General features: G+C 42.4%; 1 protein-coding gene across 1 annotated transcript in view; it reads left to right on the top strand.

The window, feature by feature from the left end:
• Nucleotides 1–1181: 1181 nt before the first annotated feature.
• The window catches only part of LOC115557332 (receptor-type tyrosine-protein phosphatase gamma), a 99129-nt gene continuing 74297 nt past the window's right edge, over nucleotides 1182–26013 (top strand). Inside the window, exons 1-2 of the mRNA XM_030375076.1 lie at nucleotides 1182–1842; nucleotides 18360–18464. Coding sequence (XP_030230936.1) covers nucleotides 1758–1842; nucleotides 18360–18464 — 190 coding nt within the window. The 5' untranslated portion in view covers nucleotides 1182–1757. The remainder of the gene's footprint in view (nucleotides 1843–18359; nucleotides 18465–26013) is intronic.

Raw genomic sequence — 26013 nt, 5'->3', positions numbered from 1 at the left:
CCCTTTTTACACGACACGTCCCTTAACTATACTGCCATCCTCGCCTCTGCTTGCTGTACTTTGTATTCATAGAAAACAGATTTAGCAGAATAAAGCTTTCATACCTTTTCAGAGTTTTGGCTTAGAATGTAATCTGTTGAATAAAAATGAATCATAATAATTCATGCGGGTAGAGACTATGTGAGCGTTGCGTGCTTGTATAAAGTAGTGTACCTGAAGGTGGGCGTGCGCGCCCGTTGACCGTGCGTGCCAGTAGAAGGTAGGACTGGTTAAGGTCAGCGTCGCGTGCCTGTAGCAGGTAGAACTGTCGAAGGTCAGCGTTGCGTGCCCGTTGAAGGTAGGCTTCGAGAAGGTTCGTCGCGCGCACAGTGGAAGGTAGGCCAGTGCAAACTGTCGACGTGCCCTAGAGGGACCTGGAGGAGCGTTCTTTCAGCTAGTCGTTTTTTGGAGAGGAGGCAGATGGCTCGCATTAAAAGCAATGGGCCCTTGTGAATGTTCCCGCCAGCCCTGTAGAAAACAACATAATTAAATGAGAAATTTAATCAGATTCCTCAAATTAAATGTCCACCTGTATGGGTCCTCGACAAACCCACTGAACTATACGTTTACCAAAACTCTCCTCCATTAAGCATGCGTCACTGCGGATTTAGAATTCCCTGATCAATACACTCGCTGCTGATTATATTCCAGGTGATGATTACTGCTAAAGTATTCCATTCACAGTTCCACCAGTGGCGCTAAGGACCCCTCACACCGTGGCCACAGGAGGGCCATACAATATCCACGGTAGGAAGTGGAAAGAAAAGTAATTTAAACCAGTCGAAAACAGAATACACGGTCGAAAACAAATTTAAAAAAGAAAGTAAGAAAGAAAAACAGGAATATATTATTGTCAGTGTAAACAATACATGTAATGGAGCCAATGTTTTAACTACATTGGATACACATACAAAATACACCTTTTAATGGTTGTAGGACTTGCTTTTTTCGATGTAGGCCTACATTAATCCATCCTCAATAGATTTGTTTGTGGTTTTTAACATAGAAATAATTGATCCTTCGTCTTCATCTATCAGCCATTCGCCACACAGATCCCCCTCGCTTTCAGCAAATCAAGACTCGGATCCCCTCCCTGCTCTGCTCCCGCCCCATGCGGGCTGGCTCTCAGCAGTGTGCTCCAGTCAGTCGCGTGAAGAGCAGGGACCAGGAATCCTCGCACGCCTGACCGCTAGGCTACTTCCTGGAGGAGGATGGAACCTTTTTTTTAAATTAGCCTTCGTGCGCTAATTCCCTTCTTTTCGCTACGATAACGCCTTGGATAATCAAGAAATAACGGTCACGTGTACTAATTATAATCGGAGCACTTTTTTTCTCTCTCTCCTCCTGACTTGCACACACATTGATCGCCCGGGTTGACTCTTTATACCGACTTGGGGAATGTCGCGGTCCAAAAGCCTCACGCATGCATGGTCGTCCCAAAGTGATACTGAACTGTTTTTGCACGTTCGCAGCCTTTGTATATTTCTCGAAGAAGCAGATGCATCGGCTCGGCATCGGGGCGAATAATTTAGCGTTTTAGCGGCGAGTCTCGCAAGCAGCGCAAGGCTACTTCGGTGTTGTTGTTGCATCCAGCCGTTTATTCGTGAAGTTATTCTTCTGCTTTTTTTTTTATCTATTGCGTTCAAGTGTATGCTTTTTATAAACCTCGAAAACTTTGTCACCCGTTGCCTTCTTGTTGCTTCGATGAGTAATCTAACATGCGGAGAATTCGGGAACCAAGTTACTGGTGGATCTTATCCTTCACGTTTTTAACCCTGTCCAAACACACGGAATGTCACCCTGGTAAGTATCTGCAACTTTGATCGTAATGCATCTGAAATACTCAACTTATAGTAATGCTCCTATGGATGTTATGCGTTTTGACCGAGGGCATGGCCAGAGCCGTAGTCTGTAACGTTATTTAAAGTAGCCCACTACTTCACTAGTAATATCATTGGGTTAAGGCCACGGGGCTTCATCTCACACAGGGTCCACTATTGTCTCCGAGACGATCGCATTGAACATTACACCGACAGCCGACACGTTACACGATAACGCAATGGCCCCGACCATCGTCTTCATGTTAACACAGATTTCGAGTTACTTGCCTAACAGTCTCTGATTACAAGCATCCCATAAGCTATACGGCGTTGTCAGTTTTCCTATAGCCACCGATATTTTACCTGGGCTTTTTTCATTTATGTTCTGGAGGAATCTAGAGCTTTCGGTAGAGTAATTCACGTTTCAGTTCGTTTTTATATCCAAGGAGTTCTCGGTGTTTTCTGGATGTCATGCGGCGAGGTTACACACTACGGTCGGCCGTCATAGGACGAAAGCGCTGTTGGATCAGGTTAGGGATGGCAAGTAAGAGAAGTGGTCTCGATAACCCCCCCCCCCCTAATATACCAAATCCCCATCACTCCACGTCCTTTTTATTGGATTCGTAAACCGTCCGGAATACATTTTGTCCTGCATATCATTTCACATTGCTTGTTGTCCTTGGAACATGGGGGGGCCATGTTCGAAATGTGATTTGAGATCCGACGAAACAATAAGTTGTATCATGCCCGCACTTTGGACGGGTAATTAGGTGTGTAATTTTGTATCAGCTTTTTGTTGAATTGTTAGTGTTAAAACTATTTAAATCCACCAACCGTCACTACTCCACAATATGTAGACTATTATGTTGTGGTCCTGTCAGTGACTGCTCATCCCAGGTTTTGAATCCAATTTTTATACCTTTTGAAAGAGATATCTTAAACTGTCTTCCACATACACACGCATTGAATAATAAAACAGCTATTTAAATATGAACACAATTCTCTCACTAGATGAATATTCTTCCATAATCAACTCCTACGTAATACTTTCTACCACAAAAATAACAAATGTACTACCTTACAATATAAACAACCAAAATTTGCTATTCATACATTTTTAACTATTAGACTTTTAACCAAGAAGACCCTAGCAACTACCTATAAAATCATATAAATCACCTACATAACCATAGCAACCCTAGAACAGCCACCACCAAAAAGACCCTAGCACCCACCTAGTACACCATAGCAACTACATAGAACACCTTAAAAAACAAATAGAACACACTAGAGACCATCTAGAACACAGTAGAGACCATCTAGAACACAGTAGAGACCATCTAGAACACAGTAGAGACCATTTAGAACACACTAGAGACCACCTAGAACAACATAGAGACCATCTAGATCACCCTAGAGAACCCCATCTAGAACCACATAGAACCAGCCAGTAACCATCCAGATCACCCTAGCAATCACCCAGAATACCCTAGCAACCATCTAGTACACCCTAGCAACCACATAGAACACATTAGAAACCACCTAGAACAGCAAAGAGAACCCCATCCAGATCAACCTAGCAACCACCTACGACCCCCTAACAACCACCCAAAACTCTCCAGCAACCCTACAGAACACCCTGGCATAGAATATCCTACAACCGGAAAGTACACCATGGCAAGTACCCATCACACCCTAGCAACCACCCATCACATCCTAGAAACAACCTAGAACATCATAGAAACCTTGCAGAACACTATCAACTGTGCAGAACTCCCTAGCAGCAAACATACAAAGACAACACGTCACTCTGCTGTAGATATTCAATATACCAGCTACTCAAACTACTTGTTCTAGCTCATTGTACTTTTTTGCGATAGGCCTATTATTCTTCTATTTTTCATCCAACAACGCATGATTGCTATTCCAAGGTAATATCTAATTTCCTTTCAAAATCAGCCTCTCATCTCAACAGCAGCGTGTCACACAATATTAGTTTATTTTTGTTAAATCAAATAAGATGTGTCTTTGTATTTCTTTTTTAATTTCATGAATCCTCCATGCACCTGTCACTTACCTCCTCATATCATCAGAGTCGTTGCTGTAGCTGGGAAGATGAGGGCAGAGTCATGTGGTGTGGGCTGATTTGAGCATTAAATCCGGGGGGGACGCAGTGTTTTATCGTTTTTTTTTGCTAACCAGTGGCATTTGATATTGTGATTAAGCGGTATGTGTGTTTAACCTAATCAGTACCATTGTGTGTGTGTGTGTGTGTGTGTGTGTGTGTGTGTGTGTGTGTGTGTGTGTGTGTGTGTGTGTGTGTGTGTGTGTGTGTGTGTGTGTGTGTGTGTGTGTGTGTGTGTGTGTGTGTGTGTGTGTGTGTGTGTGTTCCTCAATTGAATCCGCTAAAGCCTCTGAGCCAGAGATGCTGTGATCCAGAGTCTCGCTAGCATTTTAATCATTCACAGTGACTCACCGCTTCTTCAAACCACCACAGCCCAGTAGATGTAGCCCAGAATATCCCCACATGTAGGAGAGATGGAGTCCTGTTTTAGAGAGTCAATGCAGGGGGACACATGCTTCAGAAGGCTCTGTTCTTCAACCCCCCCCCCCTGGAAAAATAGTGAATAATGAGCAATCAATTATGCACATTGCTGACGGGCGCGAGGGAAGGGGAGTTGGGGTCGCACAGCTTAACTCAAGGACTTGACCGTGTCAATAGATGTCCACCGTCCTTCCATCACCTTGTGCTTTTCCCCTCAGATGCCCTCTCTGGCGTCTGTGCGGTAGATATTGGCGTTTGCTTTACTTGCCTCTGTCTGAACTGTCATTCAGACAGCACCGCAGCACCGTAGGGCAAAGCACAACAAAACCCCTCAGGCTCGGTTTCCCCCCCCCCCCCCCCCCCCCCCACCCTCTCACTCTTTTGCATTTGTTATGACGAACCGACCAAACTATCTATTTAGCACGCATTGTTTTTTGTACTTTTTGAGGGGAGGGGGGAGGGGGTTTACACCCAGCGCAATTGTTCATTCTGAGATATGATAAACAATTTAAAAGCGAGACTATAGCCTGTAGGCATGAGGGTAGTTTTTTCCTTCTCCCTGCCTCAAGTTGCTATAGCAATCACAATGGGTGGCGCCTGCAGGGTTTGGTTCAGACCCCACGGTAATAAATTGGAATAATAAACATCAGATCTAATCACCCAGCAGAATACAATGAAAAGGATGAGTTGCATCCATTTCCTTTTGTGTCAACATTGAGCCATTAGTATGTTGATTTATGTCTATATCGTGTCGTACCGGCGCGGACGTTATACCCCTCACATGACCAGTCAGCCACTGGATCTGCATAAACACATGCAAACACAGGCTTGCGCGGTGCAAGGGTCGTCCCGATTCGCCCATTGTCACATTTTGGAGAGATTATCGGCTTTAAGAAATTGCCACGCAAACATTTGTATTAACTGGTAGCGATAATAACTGACTAAAATGTTTATTTGCTTGGCTGAGTCCTTGAACAAAACGGGGAGATTGTTGCACAATGCAAACACTTTATGTGTATTTTTTTTTTATGAAATGTTATAGTTGTTTTGAAATGCGACAGAGATATATAATCATGTTTTCTTTAACCATTCAGGAAATTATGTAGCAAATGTTTTCCAATATATTCCCTCTTTTCAAATTTTGTGTGAGATGCTTCAACAATGAATTGATTAATTTAGATTGCGGATGAGAGTTAGTGGAGTTGTAAAGTCTCTTGAATCATCACCTGGTGTATGTTAATAATCCTTCAATCCATGTCATGGGTTAGGGTTGGGAAGGAAGTTCAAGCAACAAAATGTGAGCTGATTTAAATAGACCATTCTGTTGAGGAAGGGCTGGGTCTTCCAATAACACAATTCTCTTTTGTTCGGGATTCCTTTTGGACTTCCTGGACAGGGATTATCCCCATTTCTGAACTAAAATGGCCCTACAAACCAGATTTAATTAGCATCTGCTTTCATGGAGGTGATTTGAAATAATCCTAGATATATGGACTTAATTTAGTTACCACACATATTTACAGGATGCATTTTCAAAGAGGCAGGTTTAACTTTAACAGAGGGAAGAATTTCAATTTCAGTGGAGGCTTGAGACCTGGATTAATAAAATCAGTTTTATTTTTCAACCTCTAACGTCCTCACGACCTCTCTTTCAGTTGTTTCCCTTCATGCCGTAGGTCTTTGTTACTTTAAGTTACGCTGCCTTGTAAAATGAAGGCTATTTACAAGAGGGAGGTTATTCATGTGTAGCAATTGGTATTTTTCTCTCAACCCCATATCTAGACTAAATAACCTTCATTTTGAGTTTCTCCTTGTGGTGTTTTAGCTCTCGATTATCCATTTAACTCCATGGCAAACTTCTTCATGCATGGTTGGCTTCTTTCTTTGGACCCTGATGTCCTGTAGTGACACCGACTTCCTCAGTGCCCTTAGTTCGTGTCAATAGTAGTTTGTACTCTCGTGGCCCTTCCAGCCCAGTCAAACTGCTCCGGCAGCTAGCCTCAAGGAGAACATGGAGGTATTATTTAAAGAAATTACAGAACGATCAGGGCGGCGTTGAATAGAAAATGTGTTAAATGCTGGCAAATTAGACGATCTGAGGAGTCCAATAGTCAATATCTCAAGATGGCAGATGATGACTAGTTTTTGACCTTCTGTGTGGTTATGCAAGTCACTTTAATGAGGATGTTTTTGTATTTTTGGTTAAAAAGATGTTGCCACCTATTGTCTGTTTCTTTTTTCTCCATCGCCTAACTTGAACTACGAAGGGCAAGTGTGACATCATGTGCTCTGAATAATTCAAATTCCTACAAAGTCAGTTGGGGTGGCAGACACGCACGTTGACAGTGATGAAGAACTATTCTGGATTAAGACTACAATTTAATTTAGTCCCTGGATAGGGAAGAAGCCCTTTGCGTTGACCTGTTGAGACTTCAAGCATATCAAAAACAAATTACCGGTAGGCTTTCACTGGCAAACTTGATAAAGGCCACTATTTTTAAATATCTTCCCAAAATACTTTGTCGACCTTTTTGTGGAGGTTTTTATGTGATTTCAAAAAAGAAAGTTGGCCTGTTGTGTGATGCGTGCAAACAATATATTTATAGCTGTGCAATACTTATTGATTTAAAAATCATAGATAGACCGGCCGTAGGCCTTATGCCTGTTTCAGTTGTAGCCAAATCTTTTCACAGGCATTATGAAACTATGATATTACAGTAGAATAGACTGGACTTTAACAGTCTGCATGCTGCAATTATCTCAAATGATTAGCTGTCACGGCTTATGCTTGTAAAAAAAACTTTTCTCCAAGGCAACTTTCCTTGGAGTGTCCTTTTTGTCAGTGTCCAGCCACACTAAAGAAGCGTGCACTTCTTTAGTGTCTTTGCTCTTTACAATAGAAGAGTCTCCGGACTACTGACATCTCAAGCAGCCTGCTTGTATTTGGTTGCCCTTCCGGGTTTTTCGTTTTGACAATGTGAATGCATTTTCTTGTACTGGAGCCATTCAATACCTAATTTCCATTAGCTCTTAAAAAGTATTGATCAATTGGGCAAAATGAATCCCACAGGCAGTGTCGACTCAGTTTCAAGCGACATTGAGCTGAGATTTGTGTTTCCTTTTGGCCCGGCATCATGGAATGTTAAGACAATATCAAGTGCCTAGTGTTCTGTAAACCTGCAATTCGGCCCTTCTTGATAATCCTTTGTGAGGACTGAATCGGCCACACGCTGTTACCTCGGCAGTTAGTTTGATGCTGATTCACTTAAACCCTCTTTCTCTATCCCTTTGTTAAATAATAACCAAGAGAATGTAAACACCTTTATACTCCGACCTTTACAACACTATGAAAGATATTTTTTACATATTTTGCTGTATCCTCATGTTTTACAAAGGCAACCCTCTCTCCTTTAAAGGGGGAAGAATAGGTCTATAAGCATCATTGGAACACACTGTCTGCATTTTAATTTGTCACTGTGTGACCAAGTGAATGCCGCAATCTGTCTCATTGTAACGAATGACAATGGCTGCAATTGTGAATTTGCGTCCTAGTTAATTTCTGGGAAGTCTCTAATGCAGCAGATGTGCTGAGTTGGATAGTTTTGGAAGAGGAGCAAGGGTTTTATAGCCCGGCCCTATCGATCCTAATGACACGCTCTCCTTCGGGTAATGCAAATGTTTCTTTACCTCAACACAAACATTCAAGGCCTCCTGGTAGTCCTACCCCAATTATCTAGAGATTTGAATACCACGGCCTTTTGCTTTTGACATTTTCATATTTCAGAACGGAGTCAGTTTTCTTTTGTTACGCCTCAACACAGACAGCTTTCATGTTTAATAAACAGTGCAAGTGTTTTGCAAAAACGAGGAGTCAACAACTGAATTTGATGCAAACTCGTTGGGGCGAAAAAAGAAAAAAAAAACGTACGCACGACTCTGTAATAAACCGTCACTGTCAAACGTGGTCGGATTAGCGCTGGTTGATTACGCGGGGGCGGTGGGTGTTATTGTCAATGCTAGGCTACTCAACCTCTCCTGGCACGCGTGTGTTTATCCCAGCCGTGCAGACCTCTCTCCAGGTAACCGGTGATCACCCAGGGATTTCAGGACGCATCTGGCCCCCGGTAAACAACACCCCAGAGACACTAGTGGAGGCTGGCAGCCATCTTCTCTCCCCATCCGTTTATCTGTATTTTAAAATGTTTACGTCTGTGCCACAGTCTCTATTGAATCGTAGATCTATTCCGATGTGTAGTTCCTATGAAATTGGGGCAGGGGACACGGTATGTACTGTAAAGTATATATTTCTGTTGAAGGGGAAAGTATTTAATAAGTAGAAATAGAGTTGAGTGATATTAACAATTGCAGGTGATATTATGGGATAACAGGGTCCGTTTACCTGCAGCATCCAGGAGACATTAATGGAAGCAGTGCATGACGAAGCAGGTGGAGGAGTGTCCGTGCTTCATTTCACCCGGCGAGGACATTCCAATAATGCGTTCAGAAATGGACTCTTCACAAATGCAGCCTCCAACATTGGGGGGTAAGAGGCAACATGGGGGGAACTCCATCCACAACGTTGCGATAGAGAGGCTAATCTCATATTGCACTATTGATTTTTAAAGGGACATATGGCATAGCTCTAGGTACTAACAAGATTGTCCTGTCGACATTAGTGTAACCGATAAATTACAGGACTCGGATCAATTCAGAGCCCTGCGCAGTGCTCTTAGTACAGTATACAATTCCGACCACTCTGCAATGAAGTGCAGTGTTGATTTTAGTTTTTAAGGGCGATGAAGAAATGCTTCTTAAAGTCAAGGCGCTGTGACCGGCTTCTCTTTGAATAAGAGGGTCAGAATCATGGGCTATAAGTGGCCAAAGGGGGAAGACATTGACCTTAGGTACAAAGGTAAGCCCAATTAAAGTGCATTACTATGCAGGTGTCGGTGGGTGTTTTTGCTATTTCTCTGTTTAATGGAGGAGACACGAGTGTCTCCCTGAGAAAACGTATGTTTTGCATTCCTTATGACCGGCCGAGACAAAAACCCAGTTTGCTGGGTGTCTGAGATCCCATACGGATACCGCTTCCATTGAAGTCCGGCGCGCATCCTTTCATGTCGAGTGGAATGTACAGATACAGTGTATATTCTTAGCCATTATTTTTCCACAGGGAGGAAGTGACATGTGTTCCGTAGGCCGTTTTCTTTGTTCTTTTATGTACTTTGCATTCAGCTCGAGAACATATGCAGTGGGGGAAAAAATAAAATAAAAGCACCACCTCCAGATCCTCTTGTTCATGCAGCACATTTCTGAAATACTTAATACTTAAAAAAAAAAGCACTGAACAAGATTTGCATCTTAATTTCGTAAATACACTGTATTTAACCCAATGCCAATAAAGATTATATTCTATTCGAAATGCCGCGATGATCAAGGACATTATGAACAGAACATCAGCCCACAGCTTGATTGAGCCGATGTCCCTTATCGTGTATGTTATTGCTCACCAAACCCGGTGGAACTGTCTTTAACGCTAATATTTTATCAACGATAATCGCTTTGTATGCCAAATTTGGCTTTAACAGTACTATTATGGTTTTCTATGAGTGTATTCAATACTATAGCCTAGTTATAAGCAACGCATATGGAAAATGTGTCTACTTGCTGCTTGTTCGGAGGACATTTTTAATGCAATCGGCCAAAATTGGCCAATTTTGGTAATTTTGTATCTTCCAACTATATGATCCACATTTATAAAGCCTAAACGTGAAATTATGCATTTGGAGGTTGCTTTTGTATAGTGCCATTATTAATGTATATCTTTGGAATCGACCCAGAACATTTGATTGCTAAGCATGTCAGCAAGATTGTTTTTGTCATTAGTGCTACAACACTCTATTTAAATAGCCGGAAGACTAGCAAGTCACGTAGACTAGAATGCTGGTAAAGGAACACATAGCATGTTGTATTTATAGAAGGTCCATAACATGAAAGAGGAGTACTTTTCAAGTGTGCCACTGATAAGAGCTGTATTCATTTCATTGTACACATAGGATGATTTATGTTAAATTGAATGACAAACCAAGGTCAATTTAAATGCTAAATAGGGCATCAGTTTACTATGACGGTATTATATTTCATATTGAAATAACAAGCACGTTATTAAATCATAGGCCATAAAACAGGAAATTAAACAGATTATTTAAAATAAGCTATTAAGTACATTTCAGAATACACTTTTGCAGGGCCGTTTCTATCTAAATGGTAATTTAGAGACGGAGTAATTCACTGTAAACGTATGCCCGGATCAATACAACTTGTTTGTTAATCGAGTTTTTAATTTTCTGACTATCACAAAACAATTGTATATGGATGGACTCATTAAATGTAGTTTCCTTTCAGATAATTAGTGTACAGAAACTGAAATATACAGACTATATGGTTGACAATTGTATTCTGTAACGAATAGAATATGCCACAAAAGTAGGGCTTCGTTTCTCTTCACGGTTTTATTTAGTATTGCCAAGTTATGCCTTGAAGTATTGATTAGGCGCTGACATCAAAGAGTAGCTAAAGAGGAAGAGAGGCCGGCAGACTGCTTGTATGGCCTCTAGCAGGGTTGAAGAAGTGGTTTCGCAGTCCCAGTTTAGTGGTAGTATTTATGGTTGGCTTGGAGTCATTTGGCCAATGAGCTGCAGGATTGCTTTTCATCATTGGTAGGCAGATACACCGCACTCCTCTTTTTTTCTTCAGCGATCCAACTGGATTGGACATATGTTAATGCTCTCACATTCTGTAGCAGTTGTGGAATTGACAGTCGGAATAGGCAAAATGTATTATCATAGAATATCCATATATTTTTTGCGTGGATGAGCTTTATTGAGGAATGGAGTAGTCTCCGTTCCATGCCTTGAACAGAGTTTAAAATACACCATGCTAATCCGCCCAGTTCATAAGAAATACCATAATGTTATGAAGAGGTATAATGTAATTTATTAATTTTTTTACCCAGAGGCAACCGAATGTATTTGGGAATCGAAAACAGTACAATTTTCCCATTTGAGTTCTCTCTCTCTCTGTCTCTGTCTCTGTCTCTGTCTCTGACTCTCTCTCAAAACAACACAATCTCCAGACAAGGGAGAACACACAAACATCCTTTGGTTTGGTGAGATTATTATATCACCATTATTTGCCATAGACTTTTTTCATATTTTATTGATTAAATCAATATTTAAGGCAACCCATAAGCATCACTGCACAAAAGACTACATTGTATAATCTAGACATTTTCTAACTGAATGAAAATACTAATATAACATATCGTTTGTTTAGCGATATGTTTGGGTTGTAAATAAACAGCATCTTATTCTTCATGTGTGCTAACTAATTAATAAACGGTAGCATCAATTTATTAAAAGATCACTAGTTGCAATTCTAATCCTAACCACATTGCAAAAGTTAGTTTTCTGAACGTTTACTGGTTTGTCTGGTAGGAGTGATGAACTCAGCAGCACACACATTCATTTTAATGAATCTTTTAAATGCTTGCATTTACATTTTAAAATTGCAGTTATTTCAAATGTTTTGATAAACCCTAAATACTTAAGAGAGGAAAACATTTGGTAACATATTGTTTCCGCATCAAATGTGTACACATCAAGACATTGTCCTATGTTGACGCCATCAGGCCACACAGATCAGCGTCGCTACGCAGAGGCCCGTACAATGTTGCGGAAGCGCCGTCCTACCAGAGACTAGCAACATGTCTGTCTCTGGAGCAACGCGTCATCTAATACCTGATTGGTTGAGCAGGGAACGGACATCCTGCGATAATAAAATGAATACACCTGCCGAATTAAAAACGCCACATATTAGATAGATACTCCAACCACTTTTTTCATCAACATATATACTGATTTGCTCTTAAGGCTATTTTGGTTACTTGTGTACACAAGGGACCAAAATAGTCCCCCAAAACGTGAGGTAGAGATAATTGCAGGCAGCTCGTCTAAAATCTGCGTGATGTCTCTGCATTTACAAAGTTAATTTGCAGACGGGCTGCATGTAGAATGGTAAATCTAACTATACAACACCACAAGTGGGCTAGGCTCACACTATTCCTAAATTGAAAACGTGAGAGACTATGGGGAAAAAAAGCTGTCATGTTACGTCCCATGTTTGGTATTGTCTTGGAGGAGTTAAGGCTTAGGCGCAGCTCTTATCGAGAAACATTTGCATGAAGGATTTCTGTTAATGATTTATGAGAGCGTAAATTGTTTCAGCACTTGACAGAACCTAATTTTACTGTAATGTGGCTGAATCTCTCCGCCCCAAAGCCGCTAAAGTCCTCGCTGCTGAAACTGCTTATTTGCTTTTAGCTGTGTATGCCTAAACATCTCCGTTGGGGATTTGAGTCTGATTTATTTATTTATTTATTCGCAGGTTCATGTTTTATCCCTCAGGCTTCACTACTTCCTACCTCATCTTTGGCTGATCTTGGCAGTTTTTCTGTTCCCTAGCTTGATGTCTGACTCGCAGAGCCCTGCACATTTCACCCCAACCACCTCTTTCCTGGGAAGACACACACACGCGCACGCACATTTGCACACACCTCCACATGCCAAAGGGTTTATTTCTTCAGTTGAACTTAAGTTGTGGCCCACTTCGGAATGCATTCAAATTCAATTTGTTTATAGCATTCATCTTGTTTGTCTGGCAGTGTAGAATATGGTCAGGTACAGCTGACCATATTGGTAACTTGGCGTGTAAATATTGTCCAATCATATTCTTGTTCATTCTTTTGTTCATATGTAGCTAAAAGTTCATTCCAATCAGAGGCTGCTGTTGCTGTCCCTCTTTTCGCTGTATCCATTGTTGGCTGTCCTCTGACTTTCAGCTTCCACAATGGAACGAGTTCTTTAGTGTTGTACAGATCAATGGGACTGTGTAGTCATTCACAGTATTCAAATTGCTTCGGAATTTAATGGAAACGCGATCAATTTTGAAGGGTTCAGTTCAGGTTTTTACTGGTGTTTATTTTTTTGTATTCCTTCAAGACAGTTTAAGATGAAGTCTTAGAGAAGGGCAGTCTCCATGGCATAGAGGCTCGCACTGAGGGAAATAAAACAAAAAATATGCTAGCTCGCTACCTTGCAAGGGAAGATTGATTGGCCTGGTGATTACCAATAATTGTTTTGCTCATCTCTTTGTCAAATTATTTTAAGCCTTTAACGAAGGCCATTTTTTTAAAGGAGCCTAATTTTGCCATCCGGGGAAATGACATGTCGGGGAAATATATCTTACAGTTAAACGAGATCATGTAAGTAATAGAAAATCCAGGAAGGTTGTAATGGACACCATATGGCTAGCACCATCCAGGAATTGTGTCCCATCCATTTAAATCACAGTAGTGACATAGAAGGACCACCCCAATCTCTTTCCATTATCTCCCCGTATGCTGCCACTACAACTTTAGCCAGAGGTGTTATTTAACTCAGGCATCCCCGCCAATCGGCTCAGGTAACCTTAAAGCTCATGCGGTTGTCATGGATTGCTCTCCGGGGTGACATTGCTTGTTGTTTAGGAGAATGATGTTATGGAACTCTAAATAGTAGGCTCTAATGGAGCTGTTGATGATTCAGCCCCTTTCCCGAAGGGCACCGCAACCGGAAAAATTATTTAGTATCTCTAATTGCGGCGCACAAGGTGTTTATGATGCCAGTGAATATATTTACCGCCTTATTGTACTGTACTATGCTGCTAACTTTTCACACCGATGACTCGCGCAGCTCCATATTTTGAACCTGCCTGCATTCATGCATTTTCGCGCTCATTTGAACTGTGACTGATTAACCAACCAACTTGGTATTCCCATGCATTTACATCTATTCAATATATATATATCTATTCAAATTTGATGGAATAATTCTTAAATTTTTTATTTATTATTCTCTTGTTGTCGGGTGAGACTCTCCTCCATCAACTTGGGTCTCTCTCTCTCTCTCTCTCTCTCTCTCTCCTCTCTCTCTCTCTCTCTCTCTCTCTCTCTCTCTCTCTCTCTCTCTCTCTCTCTCTCTCTCTCTCTCTCTCTCTCTCTCTCTCTCTCTCTCTCTCTCTCTCTCTCTCTCTCTCTCTCTCTCCCTGCTGTCTGCGCTACCCCACCAGAGAGGCTGTGGCTTTAATCCCATGCCCACAGGGGATGGCTGACACGGATGAGTGTAAACTGTTGACATGGTGCTGTCTCCTCTGCTCTCTGATCAAAGGTGTAGCAGCCCTGCTGTTCCGCAACCTGCCTGCGCACACGCATATGCGCATGCACACACAGACGCACATACACACCCTGTCACACACAAATAGCCTCCAGCACCAGCAGAAAAATGTTTCCCCGCTAGCCTATTTGCATTTCCTTTTTTGAGAGGGTTAATTAATATAGTGGGGAAAGGAAACTGGGGTCGAAGAAGTAGTTCTTTGTTTTTCTGGTGCCATCGATCCACTGACGGATGTGAGGGGGAGGGAGGGGAGCTTGTGTCATACCCAACATGACCAGTGTGCCTCACTGACTTCACGTCAAGGGATCCCTTTGATGTGACCTGTCTTTGGCCGCCATTTGTAGAGAGAGCACAACACCGGGTTGCGGTGTCATTTGGAAGCATTCACACTATTTAACCTGGCCAGAAGGACCGTAGAGGCACAGCGAGAGCAAAAAATAACTTTGATATTGAAACGCACAGATATAGGGCCAAGGGGGTAGCTTTGCTTTGATGGGATGCACAAATAACCGTGATAATGTTTTTCGTCATGTATCATTTGCTTGATAAATCGAGGAACCTAAGTGGCACGCGTCCCGTGCCTTCTTCTGACGTCTCTTTTTATGTGGGGGAGGAAGCTGCTGGTAAACGAGGCCCGATGCATTGTGCCCCGCTTCTTATAGGCTCCCCAAGACTCCCCGCCATGGCTAATTAATCAGCCCATAATGATGCAACTATTGGTAACGTGTGTGTCTGTCTGTGTGTGTGTGTGTTTGTGCGCCTATTTGCATTTGCCCGATTTAAAACATAGTAGGAGTCTGTGTGCTCGCCTGTGCGTGTTCATTTGCAATCGCTTCATGAAAAGCAAACCGAGGGCTGTAGCTTATTCCCATTGGACTCCATGAATGAACCTGCCCCGCCGGCCCTCAGGAGAACAGGGCCCATGGAGCCCGGGCGTGGATTATGGCATCATGGTTAATGTGTGCATCACTCTATTTGAGCCCTTCAATAGACGCGAGGAAACACTGCTCGGGCCTAAATGGGTCGCATTAGATACAATTTCACATACTCATGGCCTTTGACATATCTTGCATATCTATCATAAAATGGGATAGATTTGCAAACTGGCCTTTACGTCAATGGCAGACTTGAAGGTGAGGCAGTGAGACTTGGATTGGATAGAGCATTTTGATGGAAACGAGGCAATCCATTTTGTTAAGTGTACAGAGTGTGCAGTTCAATGTTAATGTTACTTCCTTTTTAACGTTTTTTCTTTTGATTTTTTTTTTCTAAATATCCGAACAAAACATTGAACACAGCAACATCTAATATTTAAACCAGAGTTCTCTTTTGCAAAGATAGGGGAATCATTTTTCCGCAATCTTACATTTTTGCTCGACATGCACCTTTCTTCCCAAATGTTTGAAAAATAGAAAATACATCTTCGTTGACACTTTCCCCGTCAACGGACATGCATCACCACCCCTCTTGTTTCAGGGTAGAGCATGCAATAAAAAAGACAACACAATCTCAGGACAAAAACAACCCGCAGGCATTTCAACAGGGGATGTTTGCAGACCCTTCCTGGCTTCATTTATTGACGGATTGATTTAGGACGTCACACACAAACGGATATGTTCAGGAACAAGTCGGTTAATCGCCAAAGCAGGAAGACAAATGTGTAAATGTGGTGACATGATGCTAATTTGCCAAAGTCGTTGCCTCCTTCATGAAACAGTAAACCAGCTGTAGTCGATTGGCTATTGCAAGGCTTTGAATCCCAAGTGTGTTGTGAGCATTTGGAGAGGAGCTATACAACGGTGCATTGTGTTCGGTCCAAACACCCAGTCGACAATGGGTCGACCCGTTTCATGGAGCCGTTTCTTGGCATATGCTTGAGAAGGAAAGGTGAAAGCAAAGGCATTGAATTTTTAGGAGGTTGCTATCTTTTTCTTGCACAAAGCCGATATTATTGGAAGTCGTTTTGTCGACTCTAATGCTCCAAAAATCGTTGAATTTGTTGACGTGATGCTCCAAAAATAGATTGTTGTAATCTTATTATGAAGTCTAATCAATGGATGCATGATGTCAGATGCATTTTTGTGTGGTGATTGTCAATGACTTCTTACTGATATTTAATAAATTGCTGATATCCTTAATAGAATTCTGGCTTAAAGGTTATCCACTTTTCAGCTAGACGCCTGGGGAGACAGTTTGATTGGTCGCTTCTCTCAGGAAATAGACTGACTGTAGCTTATGTGTACGTCTTCAACACAGCTTTGCTTCCCATAGTTATATATGGATGGGTAATCTATATTCATATTCTAATCCATATTGTGTTTTAGTCTCTGAAAATATTAGTATCAGATATACACTTCTATAGATAATTTAAAATAAAATAATAATAAAAAATAAAAAAAAATCTATAAAATAATCAAATAGTGTATAAATACATTGTAGAAATACAGTGTAGAAAAAGGCTTTTAATACTTAACATACGATTTTAAGCAGAAGGGTTATCAACGTGTCCCATACCGATGGGTAAATACAGGATACAAGTCACGTCGTCATTTCCGTGCACAACCTCGGAAAGAAACGGGCATTCGCAGCGGCAGCAGCAGCTGCTGCCGTAAAGGGCGTTGATTGATGGCAACTATGAGCGAGATGGAAGTATCACAGGGGCTGTAAAGGGGCTTCATTCTGTTCCGTCCAGACCACTGATAACAATGATCATTAGTTCCCATTAGGTCATTATGTCAAACAATGTCAGCTTGGGTGGAAAACACCGGGGGTAAGCCGGGGGGGTTGGTATACCACCACCACCACATCATAACACCCGACCCCTCGTACTGTAGCTGCTGTGGTTACGCCGAGGCTCTGGAAGTATCGGGGATTCGCGGGCTGAAGGTCAGCAAAGCCTCCTTTTGCGGAGTTCATCCTTGAGTAATTCCCCCCTCTAGTAGTGATGGCTGTAGCTCATTACTCAAATATAATTACACACGCTTCAGACTCTTTCGACGCCGTGCACATGCGTTACCTCGGGCCAGGGAAAGGGATGGTTCTGCAATAATTGATGTTTATACTCGTTCCATTTTTCTTTCAGCCCACAACAGCACTTTATTAATGTGTGTACCATACCATCACGTACCGTCTCTGTGAGTAGTTTGCACTTCATACCGGAGGAATTATATCCTCTGATGGCGCCTGCACAAGGCACACCTGAGCCTTAATGCATTTAAAAAAACAACAGCCCATTCACTGATCCCACGACGAAGCCCCAGAGTGCAGTGCGTGCGTATGGAGCGTATGGTCCACTACCAGGGAAACAAAATGGGGATCAAAATAAACCATAATTGAGCTCATGAACCTAATGCGCTGTGTAGAGGGCTCTGCTGCAATCCTCCTCCACATTGCACGCCGGATCTACCGATGGCATGGACGGTGGGCTTCCAGCTCCACATCCAAGTGATTTAATATTCAGCAGCGGGAACACGCTAGTTCCAAACCCAAGGCCCGGCACCAAGTCTGGGGTCGAGGGGTCAGTGTTGCGATCTGGGAAATCGGTTCATAACGCTCACGTTTGAAATGGGAGAGTGTAACCATAGCCCATCTTGTGTACATCTCCTCTCGGTCCTAGCAGCTATAGGAATATGTGCTGTAACGTGTTTTCAACGCGTCTCCTCATCCTGTGTTTACCTCCCACAGTGGCACTGGACGGCCAGCCTTACCATGGTGGACTAGGAGGTTACGAGCACGGGGACGTCAGGAGGGAGAGGAGAGCGGCCGGAGATGCCTATTGGGCCTATTCCAGTGAGTCCTTATTTACTCCCCGGTGGGATTCCTCTCTGACATGATCAGCGCCGTCGTGTCAGCCTCACGTCTGTTCTTCCTCATCGCTCGCTGACCTAGCGGTTTCGCATTTTTTTTTCCTTTCATATTCTTCTATTACTTGTTTGCTGTTGCCTTATAAAACTCTTTATTGCCACAAGATTGGAGAAAATGGCTTTTGTGGTGCCTTTAAACACGCGCATGTGTGCGTGTGTGCGTGTGTGTGGGAAATATTCAGGTCATTTCATGTGTTTTGAAGTTGTCTCATTGCATGTTTTTTGTATACTTTGCAAAAATGTGTAGAAAAAGAAATGCATTTAAGTGGGGCAACTTATTTTTTTTTATCAACTTAGCCTAATGGAATGGCCTGTCCATGGCCAGTTTAGCTGGCTGACTCTCAAATAAAAGTGAAACAATCTTGAAGGTTGCTCATTTCATCTAAATAATTGATTAAACTCTGCATTTAGGTAACATATTTCATAAAACAAAAGATTATCACTGAGGACATGCGTGACCTTGTCTGCTTCTCCCTCTTTTCGGTTTCCGTTTACGGTAGTTTCCCGTCATTGTTTGCTTAAATCACGAACACATCACCTTATATAAACGGCAAGGCTGTCACTGTGTAGGCGGGTAGACCCTTTTCTTTTTCTAAGTATCTCCATGGGTGGCTCAAACAATGTTATAATGGTATTTCATAAATTAGTACAGTATATGCTAAAGGTAACATCTTTTGTTTTATGTGTGTTGGGCGTTTTGCTCAATTTCACTTTAAATGCAGTTATCAGTTGCATCAAAACTCAGCGTTTAATATAACACAAGGGTAGGCAATTTATTTTTTAATCATTTTTGGTCGTATTTGCTGAAATTCTCTTTACATCCTGAGAGCAATCAATGTATCCAATGCTCTGACAGAAAATGGGAGAAAAAAAATCTGGTGTCTGCTGCTCACTGGCCTGTAAAAACCTGCCTATCAATTAATTTGGCCCAATTGTTATGATTGGATAGCCTTACTGTGCTTCCACCAGTACCTTCCTCGTGGACCTCATTGCGCACAACCAGAGTCTTCCACAAAATAGACATGTTAACATCGACGCCGCAGTGACCATCTGATCCCGCTGCCATATTGGAGTGGCACAGACTGGCCTTTAAAGGGACTCTTACCTTTGTTGCATTTTTACACTTTTTTTGGATAAGGTTAAATTGGTATTAATAAGGTAATAACACTCTAATATGCAAGACAGACCCACCAGGAGTAAAAACAAACAATTATTTTACTCTCATAATATTTAGTGAAAACTTCAACCAATAAAATTCTTCGGACCGAATGACCTTATTGGCCGACAGACCTGTCTGTTTGCTGCATGGATATATACGGTTTTCCGTCTGCTTCTTGTGGCGCATTCGGGCCCGCGTCATCAAGGCACGTCCTCAACTAGAGGGTTTGTTTTGATTCCACGGCAGACAGTAGCGAGTAGCGACTGACGATGGCAGACCAAAGTGGTCCACGGCGTACTGAAACTTCACCATTCAGTCCGATTAGGGGACTCATCTCGGACTCAGACTCACAGAGTTACCCTCCTCTGGAGCCTCAGGAAGACCTCCAGACTGTTGGCCACCAACTGCACCATTCAGTCCGACAAGGGGACCCGATTCGGCCTCAGAAGCCAAGTGGTCCCGCTCCCCTGGATGATTCTCAGGACCTCCAGACCGTTGGCAACCAACTGCACCACTCAGTCCGATTAGGGGACCCGTTTCGGACTCAGACGCGAAGTTGTCCCGCTACTCTGGAGCTCCAGACCGTTGGCAACCAACCGCCACACTCAGTCCGATTACGGGACCCATTTCGGACTCAGACGCCACGTTGTCCCGCTACTCTGGAGCTCCAGGAAGACCTCCAGACCGTTGGCAACCAACCGCCACACTCAGTCCGATTACGGGACCCATTTCGGGCTCAGACGCGACGTTGTCCCGCTACTCTGGAGCTCCAGGAAGACCTCCAGACCGTTGACAACCAACCGCCACAGTCAGTCCGATTACGGGACCCATTTCGGGCTCAGACGCGACGTTGTCCCGCTAATCATAAAATTACAGTGAGCCCCTGGTAGATATTATGACCCCTGGGAGTCTAAACATAACCCATGGGAGTCTAAACATAACCCATGGGAGTCTAGAACTTTGGTAATGTAGCGACCCTGGGACAGTTAAATACTGTTATGTGTTACATTATATTTCGTTGTCCGTTATGCCAGTTGTTCTATGTGCATGTATTGTACTGTTCTTCTTGTCAATCAGCGTGGGGGCGAATCATTAGGTCAGCTGGGGGAGGGCCTTGGAAGAACAGGAGGGTGGGGGCCTGCACGCGAGTGAGACCGTGTTGGGGGTTGCCGGGGTAACCGGGGTTTGTTTTGTGTCGGTTTTCTGCCGTTGGTTACAATGTTACGGGTTTCAGTGACCTGGTTTTGGTTCATTAAAACTACCTTCAACTACTAATGACTCGACATCATTATGTCACCGGTGAGGTCGTTACAGTACTCTAAAAAATCACGCTTAGTTTTGTACTAAAAAATAACGCTTAGGGGGTGGGGCATTGGAGGAAGGCGGGATGATTTGAATGTGCTGTAATTCTCAAATGCAACAAAGGTGAGAGTCCCTTTAAGCCAGCCAGTAGCTTTACTTTGGCCTGAAGGAGGGGATGTGACTTCTCGGTTGGATATTTAAAAAATAGATTTAAAGCTTGCTGGTTCCTTCAAATTGCCTACCCTAGCTTTAATTCAATCTAAATCATTTCTTATGGAAAAGTGAAGTCTACATTATGTGGAGTTATTCTATTAGCCTTGTGATCACCAAGGACATCTTACTAGATTTTGGCTAATCACAATAACACAAACAATTAATTACATTGTTCTCAAAGGCCAACTTTTCTTGGCAAACATAATTTGTATTCATACAGGCCCTATTATGATCAGTGTTTGAATGCCAAATAACTTTTCAAGCAGTTTCTTTCCGACATTGTCCATCCAATTTGAAACTATAAAGGAAATTCCCTGCTCTACACTGGTTAACACATTATATGCCAACATGTCAAGCACAGGCCCACATGTTTTAACACAATAGCTCAGTGAAATGGTTTGCCAAGAGACTCAAAGGGATTACAGAACGAAGAAGTCAAAACCCAGATGGTTAACAGCACAGCAATGACACATCTTTTTTTGAAAGTTTGCTGAATATATCCGACCACGTAAGATTGTTGGCATTGAGCCATAATTAACAGAAAGAGGGAATATTCATTTCACATATTGTACAACCACACATCCAAAGTGAGAATATTGTTTGATGGTTATGTTTTTTCCTGTCTATTTCCTTCCTGACTTCATTATCATGTTTCTTTGTAATTGATTTCTATCTGACTCTGTTTAACGTCTGCGTGAGCTTTTCCGCAGACAGAGCGAGCGAGGGGAATCTCGGCTCGGGTGTAAAAGTGGAGAAAAAAAAAGAGGTTTACGTTGCATTAGCATTTCTGTCGTTTTATTAACAACCAGTATTTTGAACTCTACACATTCCCACGTTTTTTAAACGAGTGTCTCTTTAATGACATCCATCATTGTGTCAACTTTGTGTTGCCGCAGAGTCTTACTAATAGATCTGACAAAGAATTTTTTTGGTGAAGTGCTCACATAAACGGCAACAACAAAATAATGGGGAAGTCAATGTAATGGTTAAGAAAAGTGAATCATGGAGGTTATGGCTCTGTGACCGTGGGCCCAGTCAGAAGGGTGGAGTTATAAAGTTCCAGTATTTACTCTGGAACTTCCTGGAAGTGTTTTGACTCCACATATAGGAGGTTCGCTGCATTCAAGTACCAATATCACCCTAACCTTTCCTCTAAGTCAGTTAGAAGTTATTTTTAAATTGCTTTTGTTTGAACCTTTTGTCAAAATGTCATCGCATTGACAATAAAACACAGTATAGTACGATGCAGAGGATTTTATATATAATCTAAAAATTATATATATACAATGTATAATTGAGCCGGATTGAAGCTACAAGGCTAATAATGCTTATGATCTCAAACTGTGTGTTACCTACTGTGAAAAAGGCCCATTCATAGAATACTGAAGAGGTCATCGATCCATAGTAAACTAGCAGCTGGACGCTTGTGTCGGTTACCCTCACTAGAAAAGTCCAATAATAAAATGTACAGTATATCAGATCCATACACCTTCCAACTCAACTCCACCACTGTCAGACAGTACCGTTGTTTTGATCCGTAGATGGGCGTGGCCTATTTAACGATCTTGCGTCTTGCATTGCTGGGTCAACAACACAACGCATCACCAGCCCCCGACGGGAGAGCAAGCTGCCTCTCTGCAACTGAAAATAGAAATGTGGAGGAAACGCAGAAATGTCCACTGCTTCAGGGCTGTAATTAGCATCCTCCAGTGTGAATCGGACACAGGCAAGCGTGCCCTAGCATCCAAACACTCTTTTTAACGGCTTTGTGTTTGGTTTTTGTTCCTTATAAATATTCGGAATTGAAATGCGCCTGGCTGGATGTGCCTCGTGCTAGTTGGTTGGCTTTAGTTTAAGACTGCATGGCAAGGAGGAGAGCAGCATGGTCACCCATGGCTATTAAAGGTTAACAAGAAGCACAGAGGAAGCCATTGTATTTTATTTTATGTCCTCTTAACGTTGGCTCTGCCAATCCATATAAAAACCTTTTTGGTAATTGTGATAAAGGAGCTAATTTTTATTTTAATTTTTGGGCATTCTTTTGTTAAAATCACTTTCATTATCTAGCAGGAAATAATTCTAATTGTCCCACTAAAACTGGTACCCAGTCCTCTATGTGAAACACAAGGGAGAGAACAAGGCTGAGTGCCAAACGTAAGGGCGGTGTAGGGAGGCTTAGCTTTCTGTGTGCTCAGGTTATGAACTGCAAAGAAAGTTGCCCTGAAATCCGCAGTAATTTGATTTGATGTTATTTAAGGGTGTGTGTGTGTGTGTGTGTGTGTGTGTGTGTGTGTGTGTGTGTGTGTGTGTGTGTGTGTGTGTGTGTGTGTGTGTGTGTGTGTGTGTGTGTGTGTGTGTGTGTGTGTGTGTGTGTGGGCGTTTTTCATATGAGAGGTGATGTGTTACTCACCACTCCCACATTAACGGGGCTACGGATCATTTATCACCTTACCTTATCTCTGCAGGTTCTCGCTATACCTCTGCCGGCTTCCCTGCTATTCCTATCTTCGTGCCTCTATTTCTCTTCTTATTGTTGGCTTTTAGGCCAGTATTATGAGCACGTTTTTTCCTGCTTTTGATTGCTTTCTTGTAACAACATTTGGGAGTGCTGTACGTGTGGGCTTGGTGAAAATTCCCAAATGATGTTTCTCATTACAGTACAGTAATAACCGTCAATATTTGTTTCAGTTTCTTTTTTCTAATATAAATGACCAGACCTGTATATAACTTACACGCCTCGACGCGGCCACTACACCTTTTGTTGTTTTGGTATTTTTGTTCTGAAACTGTCGTGGCACTTTTTCGCAGCAGATCATTTGCATGAAGGCCTGGTTCAACAATAAAAGGCCATCAGGCATTACTTGTTTCCCAGATTGGAATAAACCCCAGAAAATGAAGTCCATGTAATGATGTGTAGGCTGTCACGAAATATAAGATTTAATGGAGTGAAAGAAAAAATATCGCCCTTGAACATAGGAACACACACACACAGACACACAGAGACACAGAGACACACAGAGACACACACACACACACACACACACACACACACACACACACACACACACACACACACACACACACACACACACACACACATAAACTAACACACGCAATAACAAGCACTATCATATATACATATCTAAACATTTGCCTGCAGCAATGACTAAATGCCTATGGCGATTATTTTGCCCACATCGGACTCGAGGAAAAAATAATGCCAGTATTTTTCCTGCATCTGTAGTCGCGTCCCTCCCCTCCGATGATGAGCGCTTACCATACCATCATCAATATCCGTTCAGCCTTGCTGATGGTGGTTTATCAACCTGCAGTTGTACCTGTGCTAATGGTCGGTAAAATTGAGAGGTGCAGAAACTAATTATTAAAAATGAATTTCAGTGAGGCTCGAGCTGACTCATTATTAATCTTGGTTATTGCTGGCAGTTCAGATCAGCCTTCTTGTGCCAGGATCGGCCCATTTGTCTGTGTCAGGGGCAGGCCCCTGACAGATGTGCCAATATGACGGACTCAGTTCTGTGGTGGGGGAAGAGGCCTCTTAATTCTCTATGATGTATCGCACTGGCAGCAGCCAATTTGAGACAAAATTGGGCCCAAATCATCTCGCTTCCCACTGCCTCTGGCAATCTGTCTCCTCTCCGATGAGGTAAACCCATTTAGGATGTAAATAAATTAGGGATTTGGGAGCCCTGAACTAATATAATATATCATTAGCGAGTTTCTGTTCCGGTTTTTGGTTTTTCTGTGGCGTCACCCTGGTATATCCTAGCAAGGCTTCTGACGTCAGCAGTGCAAAGTTACAGAAAATCGGATCAACCACCCAGCAAATCGGTCGATGGTTATCCAGCATCTTTCTTTTCCAAAAGTCAGATTTTTCCTTCTTCCAGTTAGTCCTGATTAATTCATTAGATGGACAGGTTTGTAGTGTAGCTCTAATTAATTTTATTTGCCAGTAATGTGTCAAGGGGTGCTGATTGCGTGTCTTGGTGGCAGATACGGGGCCTGGTTGGGAGCTAGATTCACTGTAATGGATGTGGACACGCCAGGCCCGCTGGGAGGGTAATATTGAGGAAGTGTTGGATTGCCAGCCCACAGGTTCCCCCTGTAATGTGGTTATGCTGATGAGCTTGAATAAGCTAGCTAGCAGCTCAGCATATTTTTAAACTCATAATGATGATGAGTTACTTTGTAATGAGTACACATCCTCCCAGAGGTGTCGGCCGCGCTGCAGGGGGTAGATAACATAATATTGGTTACGCCGCCACGGCTATCAAAGACTTAAGCATTCGCACAATAGTGGGCATTAATCAAAAGGTGAGGCGCCTGTGACTTGATTATCGCACACTTTTTGGTGAGGTTAATGCGTCTTTTAGAACGGCCGTCCATTGTCGAATTGCACCGAGAACAAACGGCTTAATGGCCTGAAAGCCATCAGGCGGTTAAGAAAGCCATAACGCTTGCCTCCTATGTTGCGGCAAAGGTACAAAAGGGGTCTTTATCGGCTGTGTTGTGAGAGGAATAAAGAATCCAAACCAAGAAAAGCAAACAATTGTCTGCAGTATTCAGCGTTCCTGTTTTGGTCAGTGACTATGGGAGAATTTGACTATACCCTTAGAAAGATGCTAGGGCCTTAAAAAAATGTTTTGTTCCGTTCCGGTTTCCGACCGACCCTGTCAATTTATGTGCGACCCAAATTATTTTATAATCTGCTGTAAAAAAAAAAAAAAAGAAAGAAAAAAGTCCTACCTATCATTCGCTGCCGGTGGAAAAAAGATAATAAAAA

This window comes from Gadus morhua, chromosome 13, assembly GCF_902167405.1.
Source record: "Gadus morhua chromosome 13, gadMor3.0, whole genome shotgun sequence".
NCBI classification, from domain to species: domain Eukaryota; kingdom Metazoa; phylum Chordata; class Actinopteri; order Gadiformes; family Gadidae; genus Gadus; species Gadus morhua.
This window is presented reverse-complemented; position numbering and strand designations above follow the sequence as displayed.